The sequence below is a fragment of the Euprymna scolopes genome, chromosome 6, assembly GCF_053919585.1.
Source record: "Euprymna scolopes isolate OS-2025 chromosome 6, ASM5391958v1, whole genome shotgun sequence".
Lineage (NCBI taxonomy): Eukaryota > Metazoa > Mollusca > Cephalopoda > Sepiida > Sepiolidae > Euprymna > Euprymna scolopes.
In genome coordinates, this window is record NC_136487.1 from 138,137,590 (window position 1) to 138,151,474 (window position 13,885).

Below are 13,885 nucleotides of genomic sequence, written 5' to 3' on the forward strand. Positions count from 1 at the left end.
ATTTCGGCCTCTTGAATTATTTTGGACCATCTTCCATCTATAGCTTAATCGCTATATATATTTTATAAATTACTAACTAGCTCTACCTACGTATTGAGCACTTTTGAAGTAAATACTTAAAGTTTACGCATAAATCTATACTTTCGTATATTAATTTTATGTTAGTAAATTAAGTAGTTGTACATATATATATATATATATATATATATATATATATATATATATATATACGGCATAATCATGTTGACACACTGTTTCCTATTAGATCACCAAAGTTTAGCAATGTTGATCCTAGTCAGTACTAAAATGGGTGACTATTTGGAAATTCCAGGTTCTGTATGTGCTCTCTGCTTATCTCAGCATTGTTCCAATCAGTCTTGAGCCTCTTCTTACCACTTGACCCAAGGCAGGCAATTGCTTCACATTATACACACAACTACCTTTACAGGGGTCTCTTTTGTCCATTGACATTGAACAGACATTATACGTATATATAAGATGGTTAGGATCGCTTACTTGGCATAGACAACTACTTCAGCTGACAAAATAAAAAGAAAGAAAACAAATTGGATTTTTGTGGCTGGTTTTAGATACATTTTTACCAAATCAAAGGAATGGATCTTATAAAGAAGAATATAGAATTGTTACCATGAGAGCTTTATTCTTCCGTTTCTTCAGTTCTAATTCCTGTTGGGTGACAGGATCCATGTGCAAATTGAGACGAGACAGCAAGTGACTAGAGAAGAATTTTAAAAAAGAAACACAAATTTATTCATATCTGTGCCAAAAAGGGGCGGGGGTGATATATCCAACAGAATCATATAAAGATGGATAGAAAATCTTTTTTAAATGTAAAAAAAAAAAAATCACTTTATCCGTTCTATATGATGTTTTGTAATATTATAGATCTTCATTGGATATGAAGGGTGACAAAAAACAGATTTTTACAGTTAAGGAATGTTAGGCAAGGTATTTTAATAACTGAAAAGAAAACTTTGATAATCACCAAGAGCGAAATGTCCTCTAAGATATCTGTACACTATGTCCAATCGTTTATCTTTAAAATAATTGACTAATTAGTTAAAAGAATTCTAGTTATGTATGAGCTGTTTCAAACCAAAATGAACGTTTCAGTTTCCTTTTCTGTACACTTTAATGATGTCCTTTTCTCCTCTTTGCATTTAGATATGTGTTCATTAGTTTTACCCCTGTGTCTGTTATAGAGCATGGTGTCATCAGTAAATATCCCCATCTCCGAGAAAATATATTCAGGGAAGTCACTTATGACTATCAAGAATAATTAAGGTCCAAGGATTGACCCTTGTGGCACACCTGCATTTGTATCATGTTGCTTTAATCGAGGACAACCTGGATTTTTCTCTTATCTAAGAAGGATTTGATTATGTTAAATATACGTCCAGCAATACCATATCATTTGATTTTCATGAGAAGACAATCATGCCAAACCCTGTGAAATACCTTAGATATGTCTAGGGCTACTGACATAGCTTCTCCTGCCTTATCTAGTGCTTGGTATGTACGTGTGGAGATTACAGTGTGGATATCTGCAATAGAATGGGCTTGTCTAAATCCATACTATCGGTTGGATAAAATTTTATTGACTATGAGGTGCTTTTTGATTAAGGACTCTAAGATTATGGTGAAGAGAGGGAGGAGGCTAATGAGGCGATAATTGCGTGGGTCAGTTCTTTCGTCAGAATTCTTGTAAACTGTAAATTTTCCAGCCGTCGGGAAAGCAAGATTCATTAAGGCATTGGAGAGAACTAGAGCAACTTCAATGGAGCATCTTTTTTTGTAGTATAGCAGGGATAGGATCGGGCCCATATGCCTTCAACATGTCTAGGTTTATTATGACACCATGAACATGGGAAAAGGAAATTTATAAGGAGGCAAAACGTTGGGCAAGCAGATTTGCCTTTTCAGTTGCTGTCTCAATGTTGTTAAATATTGGGGGAATGTCCATTATTTACTACATTGCTATAAATTTTCCAGAAATTACAAGTTCCTAGTTTCTGTGACTTGATACATTTTCTGATGACTTCAGAATTCGTTCTCTTGGCTGTGGCTATTTCTCTTTTACAATTATTTCTATCTTCTACAAACTTTTGCCTATTTGTATTGGACTTCTGTCTGATAAGTCTGTGGAATATATGCTGTCTTTGAGCGATAGCAGTTGCACAATCAGAGGTGGATCATTGTGGAGAGTGTAGTTTGATAAAATACTTCTGTGTGGGAATGTGTGCTTCAATTGCTGCTTTGAACCATTCAGTAGTCTCATTTGCACATTGTTCCACAGGTACTATAAGAAGGCTGACTGGGACGCCATCAGTGATCACATGTCGTTTTGAGTACTGGCTTTTTCAGCTTCGGGTGGAGAGTTTAGGGCGATTTCTACTATTATTACAATATGATCAACATTCCTGAGTGGGCTATGAGCATTTTTACACAATCATCGGGAACTGTGGTTAGAAATAGATCTAGAAGTGAGGCTTGTTGGTGCTATTGATCTGGGAACGTAACTGTGTGCGATAGGGAATGAGATATAGAGAAGCTATGTGTTATGCTACCAGCTGCATCCGTGTAAGTAGAGAAACGAAGCCAATTACTGCGGCAGACATTAAAGTCACCAAATACTTCTACTTGCATGCTAGTATCAAGGAAGTGTGCTGCATCTATGCTGTCAGAGACTCTGTTGATTAGGGTACAATCCTGGGTCAAGGGAGAACGGTAGAGAAAATATAAGTAGGTAACATTATGTTGTAGGTTAGGTCTAAAGCACATAAAGGCCTGGTTGTCTGATTCTAGTTTTGATTCTCTAGTCAAGGGGAGGGTGTTTTGAATGTAGACTTCAAGTTCGTGCATATGTCTGTCTGAGTTCTTACAGCAAAGTGGGAGATAACCAGGCATGTTAAATAGGTCATCATTATTTTCATGGCATGTGCTCGACTGAGCTTCAATCTATGACCCCTCCCCCTGCCCTGCAAAAAGTTTACAACAGACACTCACCTAGCTACAACCACTGTCAACAATTTCCCCCACTCTCTGTCTGTGTCTAAATCTAAATACAAATTCCATCAACAAAATTTCTTTCTTAGAACTGCCCGCCTGCAGAACTCTATGGCGGGCCTGCTTTCCAGCTGACTAAAACATGATCACTTGCAAGTCCAATGTAAACAAGTTTTTGTTAAACCGTCTTCTTAACCCTTTGTAATCTGAATTATGATGTAAATGATTAAAAATATCTATTATTAAAGATACTATGATTCTCTTCAAACTAGAAAAATTATGAAATTCAATAAACTACCACCGAGAAATTTATTTATTGCGAACTATTATCCTCATCTTTCTTAGATGTTGTCTCACTATGTTTCGGCCAACTATGCCTCTGGCCTTCGTCAGGTGATAACCGTGACGGGATAGGAACTCCAAATCTCCTAACTGCATTCTCAGCAATTACTGCCATCTATAGTTGATGAAGGCCAGAGGAATAGTTGGCCGAAACGTTGTGAAACAACATTTAAGAAAGATGGGGATAATAGTCTGCAATAAATGAGTTAATAAATAATATTCTTCTTCATAATTAATTTCAATTAAATAATACCACTGAGAATTTTTGCATTCCATAAACTTTTATCTTGATTATTATCCATAGTGCTTGAAAAATGTGTGTTTATGACAACAAACGAAATCTACCACTATCTGAATAAGATAGTGGCATATTGAATGTAAGCAATGGACAGTTACAATCTGAAGGTATCTGGCATCTACCGAGATACTGAACAAGGCGTGTTTAAATCAATTCTGCCTTTATTTATGACTGAACAAATTAGTTCAACGAAGTCATAAAGGGTAAAATCATAAAATTCTACCTGATTTCCATCACTACCAGTCACTATGCTATTGTCTTACTGACCACCTTACTTCCCATTATCCTTGAATGGCCTTCAGGCACTGATAAATGATAATTCACTTGTAAAAAGAAAAGAAGTTGTAATTTCATTTTTTTTTTTGCATTTTGGTATTTATAAGTAAACACATTCCTGTTTTATTTGTCACTGAATACAATTTTCACTTTTTAAAATTGTTTGTTTTAGTCAACAGAATGACATAATTGGTTATAGTCAGCTAACATATTCCTAACTTCCGGCATAGCACTACCAGAAACAGTGACAAGGCAAATCAGTTCCTTCACTTTTTTTTTTCTGTCATGCCTATAACTCCCCTATGCATGTACTCTATTTTATTACGTTTTCCAAACTTTCTTTTTTTATTTTTTATAATTTCATAAACATATATTATATAAATTCAAATAAAAAACCTTTTATTTTTAAAATTAAGAAAAAAAAAACTTATTTTTATAATTTCATATTTCTTATAAAATTTCAAATTAAAATATAACTTATTTTTTAAATTTTGTTTTTAAAAGTGCAAATAAAGACTAATTGCGTTCTTTTTATCTTTTTATAATTTTGTTAATTTTTATTGTATAATTTTCAGTAATGTCCTTTTCTTATATTTTATTTCAACAAATCGCTTCACAATAGAAATGCTGGAGAACAATAAAAGTGAACGAACTGATTTGCCTTGTCACCGCTACACCGGAAATTAGGAAATACATTAGCTGACTATAACAATTTGATTTTGGAATGATTCATTTTAAAATGGGTAAAGTCGGGATTTTTTAACTTACCAACACCAGATTAACAATAAATCACTATCTTTGTAAATCGGAAGATCTCATTTTGTAAAATGTTTGTGAAAGGTAATAACATGAAGTGTGTTAGCATATTATTATATAAATTTTTAGATATTTATGCAAAATAGAGATAACGTTATCATCAGCATATTCCAGGCAGGTTACATAAACTGACGGAAAGTGCTGAAATGAAATTGCAGCAACTGACAATTGTTTATTAAATAATTTTTTTTATGTTATCTTTTGTCTATTAAATAATTAAGTGAAAGTACAGAATAGTTAATCATATTATTTCAGCACAGTCTGTAAATTGCAGAGGTACTTTCTTTTCATTGAACTTACAATACAATGACTGTTTTTTTATTATGAAAGGTGCTCCAAAAGTAATTCCTTCCTTTTTTTCCACCTGAATCGATGAGAGGGGATTGTGAATTACATTGTTATGATGACTGAACTTATGCATTCATGACCTGAAAGTTTCATCTCTCTATTGCAGATACTGACGGTGTTAGACTCTAAGAAAACAACTACTGTCAGCCAAGCACCAGAAGCAGAGACGCATCATTGAATTCCTGGCAAAAGTTCATTGAGAATGGTGGTGATTATGTAGAAAGATAATTTCTGGAGCACAAAAGATCGCTTGTTTAATGGTACAACTCATGCCTTTGTAGCTCTTCAACATTTAGAGTTAAAAAGAAAAAAAATTGGAATGATCTTTGTATAATTGTTTTTACCTTATTTTTATTTTATTTTTTTTTAACTGTTTGCTAGTGTTTTAAACATTGGCCATGTTCAGAAAAAAAGTCTTTGTGTGGCACCTTTTTGAATTGGTCAGCCTTCTCGCAAAAAATAAATAAATAAAAAAAATAAATAAATAAATAAAAAATAGAAAATAAAAGAAATTTAAAAAAAAATACACAAAGTTTTCACTCAGCATATTCGGGCGGTTTCCATAACTTGTCCGGAATATGCTGATGATAACACGATCCCTATTCTGCATAAGTACATATTTTCATGTTTAATATTGTTGGCTTTATTTTGAAATATAAACAAGCTAAGCAGGTGCATATAGAGGAAAACCAAAGAAGCATCAATCTGTAAAAGCTTGGGGAAATTCTGATTTCGACAATTTTGTTGTTAACAATAATTCAACTTACCTCTGACCATCATTTCTTTGCGTGACGAAGGATGCATCTTGGGTGAAATGATTGCTGTCAAGGAGTAAATTATTTTTTTCTTTTTCGTCCTGTTTACGTAACCTGTGCTCTTCTTTTTGTTTCTCTACGCAAAACAAGTTAAAAAAAAAAATTAATTTAAGAAATCTCTCAGTCAACAAACATTCATAACTATTAATGTGACCCCATGGAAATCCCACGGTGATTTTTACATCAATCTGTATAATTTACTATTAATAATAATATTTATTTTGCAAGAATAAATGTCTTCCAGGGTCAATACTAATAAAAAAATTACTCTTTCTTCATCTATAAAACTAATTGCTACTAGCAAGGAGACTCGACGTTGCCCGGGATTGAATGATGATCAACGAATGTTTCACACTCCCATATTTTTATTGTCATCAAAATCTGTGAAATCGTATATTTTTTAATCAAATCGATTGATTTCCTGTTCTAGTTGGGGATCCATCATGGTGCACTGAGAGGAAGCTTCACATGCCTCTCGCAGTGACTAAGTTCACAATACATTGTGATCTACATTGCACTGTAGAGAACCTACTATTGATTTTATAAAATTATTTTTATTTATAATGGCTTAAATTAAAGTTTAAAATGCAAAAGTCAGGTATCCTGCTTAATTGTGCCCTAAACAGAAACATTCATTTCGAATCTGCCCCTGTCATATCGAAGAACCTACTGTTGATTTTAGATGCATGGCCTTATTGCTCTTGCAGTGATAATGGCTTGAATTTAAGTTTAAAACAAAAAAGTCAAGTATCATGGTACAATTGTGCTGTAAACAGAAACATTCATTTCGAATGCGTCCGTCATATAAAAAAAAACTACTGTTGATTTTATATGTCGAGCCTTTCGACTTGTGTGGTAATAAAACTTCTCAAATGCACTTGTGATGTGTAAGGTGTTAACTTTGGTCAAAAGCGCCTTTTCCTTCTTTCACTGGATTATTTCAATTATTGATACTTATCAAAGACATTCCGATATAAAACATATTTAAGAACACTACCAGGCTCATAAAGTACTTTCCTGTGAAAATTTCATAAAAATCGGCCCAGCAGTTTTCGAGTCCATAGGGAACGAACTAACACACACACACACACACACACACACACACACATAGTACTTTTTATATAGGTATAACATTAATTTTCGATGCCTATAACAAAAAATACAAGAAAAAAACTAGTAAAATGAAATTAATTTATCATAATTTTTACTCTGTATTGAAGGATCAGGGTTTAAATTGCATATAAACATTTTTTATTTTATGCTGAATAAAATGGACGAAGTTTGATTTGAACGTCACAAAATAACCAAAACATAAAAAAAACATGAGAAATTAAAATGGCATCGCAAATATACAAAGAAACATTAAAAATATGGGGGGGGGGTAGCATTATGAGATTATACTTTTTTTTAAGCGATTACTTGTGGACACCCGCAAACAGCAGCATTGGGGGGAAAAACAATTCTAGAATTTTAAATGGAAGATCAGTTTTGCATACACATTTTTATATGATCATCAATACTATAAAGGAAAAAAATTACTTTCTTCTTCTGTAAAAATAATTGTCAGTGTAAGCTTAATATTCTTTCAAAAGTGTAAGCTATTCTTTCACAAAGTAAATATATTAGTGATGGGACGATTCTGATATAATTACCGATTCTGTACTAAATTCCCAATCCAATTCTGATTCTTTATAAATCTCTAAATATTTAACTCTATATAGTTGTATTTTTCTCTGATTACTGTAAAATCGCATATGTTACATGTGCAAATATTTTCTTAAGCATAAAAATATACTAACGATTTTAGCTTCACTGGTGGTTTAAAAATCAATAAATAGTTATTATTTTATCATTATTACCAGCAATGGAAGATTTAGCTTTAAACAAAATCAAATAAAAGAGATAAGAGATAATTAAAGGAATCATTTTGGCATCGGAAAATCGGTACAACTTTTTCCAATACCGATTTTGCTACCCTCAAATATTCCGATTTTACAGATTCATAATTCTGAGTAATTGTCCCAACATGACTATATATTGCTTTATTTAAAATTGTAGCAATTTGATTTTTTTAAACACGAACGGCAATAGAAAATTTAGAACTGGAAAAAATGGCATGGTCAAAATGGCACTTTATCCTCCCTCCAAAAATGAAATTATATTTTTTTAAGTGATTACGTGTGGACACCCTGAAACAGCAGCAGTGGAAAAAAAACAAAAACATTTTTTTGTGGGTTTCTGACAGTATTTTGTTTTACTTTTATTTTTAAGTCATTACCGAAACTTCAAGTATTGAGGTGTCAATTCGCAGCCATTTTTCTTGTTCTCACCTAACGCTAGGCACTATTTGTTTTTCAATCCTAATAAACATTTTAAAGTGAGTAAAACCACTAAAAACTTTTCTAGATAGGTAGAAGAGTAATTTATCTTGCCTTTGATAACATTTATTTGTTATATATATATATATATATATATATATATATATGTTTTTTTTACCATTTTCTCGTACCAATGAATATTGTACGAAAAAAAAATACGTTTTCACTAATCCAGTTCAATTTAAAATTTGTAAGGCATACATTTTCATACTTTCTTAGAATGCATGACACCGGAAGTAGAAGTTAGACTGTGTCAATGTGGACACTACACCACCTTCACAATTTATTTGTTAGAAGCATAATATAATCTTTGAAGAGAAAAAAAAAGAAAAAAAAGAGGACAGTTTTTTTTCTCCCCTTTTTTTCTCTTTTTGCAGCATTTTCATTTTTAAATAATTTATTTAACTAGTACTATCTTTTAATAGTTTTCGTTTTGAAAGAGATAGCAATCATTTGCTTCATTATTTTTAATCAATTGTGGAGAAACCACTTGAGAAGACAAGGACTAGAAATATCTACTACTTGTGAAAATATACCCCAATTCCCACCCAGTATATATATATATATATATATATATATATATATATATATATATATATATATATATATATATATATATCACTTTTGCCAAATAAAAAAAAACTATTAAATTAACGATTTAAAAAAATTTAAAAGAGGCTGAATCAGACACTATATAAGAATAATGAGTTTTGAACAGAATTTGCAATTGTATCAGAATCAGAAGAAAAAAAAAATTAGAACCGTCACATCACTAATTAATAGAAACATTAAAATCTTTTTGATACAAATGTATTTATTTACTTTTATATGACCATAAAAAAAAAAACGAAAAGACGAAATCAATTTACCTGAGGAATGATGAGTGTTTATTATTTATTATTTTTTCTCCTGCCATCATAATCTTTTATTATTCGTCTTTGCCACAGCAAATGTCTTTGTGATTTAGAAAACTACTGTATTTTACAGAATTCGAACGAATCTATTATATATCATACTACTCATAATCTATAATATAAATCTCACCTGTTTGTTTAAATGTATGTATGTATGTATGTATGTATGTATGTATGTATGTATGCCTGCCTCAAACTTTCGACAGACGCAATGGATTTTCACAACATTGGTATTGTTTTGAAGCTCGACCCTTCAGATGACAAATATTGAAAAATTGGCTAAAAACATTAATTCCTTCACCCTCAACTGGGCACTTTTCTACAAGGAGGGTAGCTTTTTTTCGACGATATCTTCGAAAGTCATTCCCCTCTTTTCGATTGACTAGCCTTTATTTAAACCTTCGTCACTTCCGGTTTGGCGAGGGACGCAATGGCAAACACATTACTTTTTTTTCAATTCTTTTCCTCCTTCCCGATATGGGTTTGCCTACTACTACTTTTTTTGGTCAACACACACCTCTAAACACCCGGGCAACGCCGGACACCCAGGCTAGTATTATATAAAAGGAACTTTGTGTGTGTTCGTTCCCTACGAACTCGGAAATGGCTGGGCGTATTTTTTTTTTTTTTTAATTTCACACAAAGGTACTTGATGTGTCTGGGAGTTTTCTTACAAAGGTTTTGTATCGGAATGTATCTGATAGGTATCGAAAATCAATAATCAAAAAAAAAAAAAAATTCAATTAAAGTAAATCCGATTTTAACCAAAGTTAACACTTTTATACAACCTAACATCGCATGTACATTTGAGAAGTTTTATCACTTCACAAGCAAAAAGGCCCAGCCTATAAAATCAACTGTGGATAAGACAGGGGTGCGTTCAAAATGAATGTTTCTTTTTAGAACACAATTGGACCATGATACTTGACCGTTGTATGTTAAAGTTTAATTCAAGTGATTATGTAAAAATAAATTTCATAAAATCAACAGTTGTTTTTTTTATATGACAGGGGCGTGTAAGAATGAATGTTTCTGTTTAAAGCACAACTGAACCATGATACTTAACTCTTGCATTTTAAACTTTAAGTGAAGCCATTATTTACAGATAATTTTATAAAATCAACAGTAAATTCTTTATAGTGCAATGTAGACTACAATGTATTGCAAAAAATATTTAATAAACATTTAAAGGAAAATATATTTAAATATTTAATAAAATTATTATTATTAATAATAATGATAATTACAAAAAATGTTTCCTCCCTCACCCAATAAAAGGGGATAAGAAAATAAACAAAGGGCAGATAACTCCCTCACTGCTTAGATAAGCAAAACAATTAAATACAACAGGATCGTTAATAAAAAAAATAAATTAAAAAATAGATTCGAATTTGGGGGTATCAAAACCAAAGCAAAATATGATGAAAGTAAAAATAAAATAGATAAACCCCATAATTTATTATATCATACCTGTTCAAACATAAACACTTATCACAATATTCTGTGGATCTATATTAAAAAAACTTTGTTAAACTTTGTGACATATTTCCATTCTACGGAGGTCAGGCACGAACGGAAACCCCATAATTTTTATCATACCATATTTCTTCAAACTGAAACATAATTATCAAAGTATACTTATGCAGATAGATATGAAAAGTCTTTATTAAAGTTTGTGCCTATTTCCATTCTATGGAGGCCAGGTGCGAACGAAGACCCTACAATTTTTTTATACCATCCCTATTTAAGTTAAAACATACTTATCAAAGTATTATTATGTACATCTAAAACACTTGTAAACGTTTTTTTTTAATTTTTTAATTTTTTATTTCCATACTTTGTGGACCAGGCACGTATGCAGACCCCACAATTTTAAGTAATCATCATTGTGCCAGATCAAACATACCCATTCCTGTGTTTCGATACATCTTCTATCATTATATGTGATCAGTTTTCTATAATAGTCACCCATATAGGAGCCTATTAGACACACACACACACACACACACACACACACACACACACACACACACACGTTCAGCTTTATATATATATATCAATGTTTGGGAGAAAGAGATTTTCACAGGGAGTGACTCACCTAATTCCATTAACCATTTCCTTTTTTCATCTACTCGGATGCGTTCATAGTCAGGAATCTCATTGTACTGAAAAAAAAAAAAAAAAAAAAAAAAATAGACCAAATAATAAAACACATTAAAACAGAAAAAAGTAAAAATATAAATAAATAAAAATAATCATTCTTTTAATTTAAAGATTAAAAAAATGATTAAGATATCAAACTTAAAATAAAAAGCAATGTTTTTTAAAAAAATTAAATGAAGCCATATTTAAAACCAAGTTATTTTTTTTTTTAATTTAAGTAAAATTAGGAAAAACTAAAAATGAAACAAAATTAAAAATGTTTTATTCAATTAAAATTTTTTAAAAGAAACATTTTTTTTTTTTAAGTCAAATTCCAAAATAAAATGGAAATCAATGAGAACTGAGATGTGGACAAGAGTCCTTCCAAAAGTATTTTTCAACTCAAAAACTAAAACGTTGGAGAGCTATGACGATGGGAGAGGTGCCCTTAAAACAAGCAACCTTTGGTGCTTCAGAATTTATTTTTCTACATAGTCATGATCATTCTTGATGTACTTTTGCCAGCCTCTTTTAATGACATGGTCATAAATGTTCAGAATGCACTTTGTCACTCACATCTCTGTTGCCATTCTGCAATCAACGAATCCATCTCTTAACTGTGCTAATATCAACTGCATCAGCTTCATAAACGTTAAACAGGCGCCGGTGAATGTTAATCTGTTCAATTTTTTTCTCTTTTCCTCTATGGAATAATTCAATGACACATCTATGCTTCTGGCACACGTCCATAACAGAGGTTGCTTTCTTAGAGTCTCACATCGTCAATATCAGTGATGGGATTCAACCGGTTCGCACCGGTTCATGCGAACCGGTGCTTAAAATATTATGAGTTCGGCGAACCGGTTGTTAAAATTACGTAAACCCCTATTCATAACTACATTATAGTAGATCCTTTATTCTTATTAACATTTTCTTAGAACCTGCTCTTAAAAAATTTGAATCCCACCATTGGTCAATATCTGAAACAAAGAGATGAAACTTTTCAGGTTATGAATGCATAAGTTCAGTCATCATAACAATGCAATTTGTAATACCCTCTACTTAATTCAAATGGAATAAAAATAATAGGAGGCATTACTTTTGGAATGTCCCTTGTATATCTGGATGGCGAAACTGTTGAGGTTATTCAGACGATTTGTTACCTTAATGATGACATTAGAGAACAGGGTAAAACAGGTGCTAGTGTGATTGTAAGAGTTAGGAGTAGATGAAGTAATTCGTATTATTTGGATTCTTCAGACTACTGTTCTCATCTTGAGTGTCACTTTCACGTTTCAATATCATGATATAACCTTTGACCTTCTTCAGATGTATCTTGTCGAACTCAAGAATGTTTCAGTTGAACTTGGAAATTTTGGACAGAATTTTGAACAAAACCCTTTATTTACTTTACGGGGGGCTCTCGTTCCATTAGCCATGACTGGTTAGAGGCTTTAAGTAATTTGCAATTGTATTTTTCGGCTGCCCACATTAAGAATTGAACCTTCAACCTTCAGGAGAATATCACATTTATAATTGATTTTTTTTTTAATATGAATTTTGGGAGCCTTAACCCTTTTTTATTTCTAGTTATAAATATTGCTATTTATTAAAATTTATTATTACTATATATATATATATATATATATATATATATATATATATATATATATATATATATAAATAAATATATAATTATTGCTTATTGGTCCATTTATTACTGTATACCATATCTATTATTTATAATTAATGGTTCCTATATTGTGCTAAATTCTATACTAGGTCTATTAGTAATTGATTGTTACCAAGCATATGTGGCTGCTTCTTTGAGGCGTCTCCACCGTAATTCTCTACCTATCATTTGTGCTTCATCCCATAATGGTTTCTCTTTCCCCACTATATATAATTAACCATACCCGCCTTTTCAATCTCTCCATGTATTACAGTAATGTCTTTTAACTATACTTTTAGTGGACGACATGTCTCACCTGTGTATAGTTTTCCACATATACATGGGATCTCATATACAGTTCTTAGTCATGATTTTTTTCTGTAGGGGGCTTGACTTGCACAAACTGTTTCCGAAGAGCTGAATCACTTCTGAATACTGTTCTGATGTCATATGGATTACATATTTGTTGAAGTTTTTCTGACAAGCCCTTCATGTATGGTATACAAACTGGGGTGAGTTTCCGGGTGGAGCCTTGAACAATCAATCACTAAGTAGACTTAGTATAGAATTCAACATGATATGGGAACTGTTAATTATAAATAATAGATAATATATACAGTAATGAGTAAACAATAACAATATTATATATATAAATATATACAGTAATAATAATTAGTAACAAATACTGGTATTTATAAATAAAAATAAAATAAGTTTAAGGCTCACAAAATTTGTACAAGGACCCGTGGCACAATGATTAGAGTACTTGAAAAAAAATCAATTATAAAAGTGATGTTCTCCTGAAGTGTGGGCGACTGAAAAATACAATTGCGAATTACTTACGACCTCTGTACAGT

The 13,885-nt window shown here is 31.6% G+C and overlaps 1 protein-coding gene across 3 annotated transcripts in view; it reads right to left on the reverse strand.

The window, feature by feature from the left end:
* LOC145277987 (uncharacterized) overlaps nt 1–13,885 on the reverse strand; it is a 595,242-nt gene that overhangs the window by 47,645 nt on the left and 533,712 nt on the right. For all 3 annotated transcript variants that reach the window (XM_080130127.1, XM_080130128.1, XM_080130129.1), the window contains exons 10-12: nt 11,313–11,379; nt 5,875–5,998; nt 649–736 (exon numbers count right to left, since the gene is read on the reverse strand). In XM_080130127.1, coding sequence (XP_079986253.1) covers nt 649–736; nt 5,875–5,998; nt 11,313–11,379 — 279 coding nt within the window. The remainder of the gene's footprint in view (nt 1–648; nt 737–5,874; nt 5,999–11,312; nt 11,380–13,885) is intronic.